At 52.6% G+C, this 1,603-nt stretch overlaps 1 protein-coding gene across 1 annotated transcript in view; it reads left to right on the top strand.

Annotated features, from left to right (window-relative positions):
• Window positions 1–1,603, top strand: part of FRMD6 (FERM domain containing 6) — a 10,031-nt gene that overhangs the window by 5,899 nt on the left and 2,529 nt on the right. Inside the window, exons 9-10 of the mRNA XM_009081484.1 lie at window positions 191–365; window positions 1,542–1,599. Coding sequence (XP_009079732.1) covers window positions 191–365; window positions 1,542–1,599 — 233 coding nt within the window. The remainder of the gene's footprint in view (window positions 1–190; window positions 366–1,541; window positions 1,600–1,603) is intronic.

Raw genomic sequence — 1,603 nt, 5'->3', positions numbered from 1 at the left:
CCCAAACCATTCTGTGATTCCATGATCCACAGGCAGAGCATCTCCTGGGCTCTGCTTTGGGCATGTGGTGTTGTTGCAGACCTCGAGCGGGTGATTGCAATCCATAAAGCTAACAATGTGCTGCAGCAGGACTGGGTGAGAATTGCAGCATTTTCCTTTCCAGGCCTGATGTCTCCTTTCTCCCACACAGGGCAAGAAGTTTGAGATCCTGCCAGATGGGCTTCCCTCGGCCAGGAAACTCATCTACTACACAGGCTGTCCCCTGCGCTCCAGGCACCTCCTGCAGCTGCTGAGCAGCAGCCACAGGCTCTACATGAACCTGCAGCCTGTCCTGCGCCAGGTCCGCAGGCTGGAGGAGAACGAGGGTAGGTCCCCCAGGACCCAAATCCCTCTGGGAATGGGCACCCATCATTCCTGGTCCTTGTGCCAGTCCTGTGACTGGGAGTGTGTTGGGGGTGGCTGTCCCTATGTCCTCCTTGTCTGCACCCCATACCTTGTCCTTGCCCGACAGGATAATCCTCTCCTGGCTGGACTGGCTGCCCATAGCCCCTCCAGATGCTAAGGGATGGGCACAAGCCCTGCTGCTGTCCCTCACAGCCCAGTTCCTCCCAGTACCTCAGTGCAGCATTTCCCAGTGCTCCCCATCCCATCTCCAAGCTCAGAAAGCCCTTGTGAATGCATAAGATCTTCCTCCTCTTTCCCCTCTTCATCTTCCTTTTTCTCTTCCTTATCTTTCTCCTCATGTTCTTATTCATTCTCCTTGTCCTACTCTTCTTCTTTTCTCATCTGCCTCATCATCTTCTTCCTCCTCATCCTGCACATCTTTTTCCTCCTTGTCCTCCTCATCTTCTTCCTCATCCTCATCTTCCTCCTCTTCTTTTGTTTTCCCCTCCTCCGCTTCGTCCTCTTTCTCTTCCTCCTCCTCTTCTTCCTTCTCTTTTTCCTCCTCTTCCTGCTCCTCTACTTACTCTTCCTCCTCTTTCCCATTCTTCTTTCTCATCTTCCACATACCCTTCCTGTTCTTTTTCCTCCTCATCTTGCTCCTGTTCTTCCCCATCCTCTTCATTTTATTGTGCCTCTTTGTCTTCCTCATCTTCTTCCTTCTTATCTTCATCTTCCTCCTTTCTTTTTTCCTCTTCCTCCTCCTCAGTTTCTTTCTCCTTCTCCTCTTCTTCCTGCTCTTCCTCACCTCTTCTTCCTCCTTCTCTTCCTCATCTTCCTTCTTATCTTCATCTTCTTCCTCTCTTTTTTCCTCCTCTTCCTGCACCTAATTTTCTCCCTCTTCCTCTTCCTCCTCTTCCTCACCTCTTCTTTCTCCTTCTCTTCTTCCTCCTCTTCCTTTGAGGGAGGTTATGCACAGCAAGTTTGAGGCCTCCCACTCCACCACCCCCAAATGCCACTGGGACACAACTGGCTCCAGATGTGCCACCACTCTGGGTGCCAATGCCCCTGGGTGCCAGGGGGGTCCATGCCCTCTTGGGAGGCTCCAGGGCAGCCTGGAGGATCTGGGTACAGGCTGGTGACACTGTGCCACCCTGCAGAGAAGAAGCAGTACCGCGAGTCTTACATCAGTGACACCCTGGACCTGGACATGGAGCAGCTG

This window comes from Acanthisitta chloris, unplaced genomic scaffold, assembly GCF_000695815.1.
Source record: "Acanthisitta chloris isolate BGI_N310 unplaced genomic scaffold, ASM69581v1 scaffold3409, whole genome shotgun sequence".
NCBI lineage: Eukaryota > Metazoa > Chordata > Aves > Passeriformes > Acanthisittidae > Acanthisitta > Acanthisitta chloris.
This window is presented reverse-complemented; position numbering and strand designations above follow the sequence as displayed.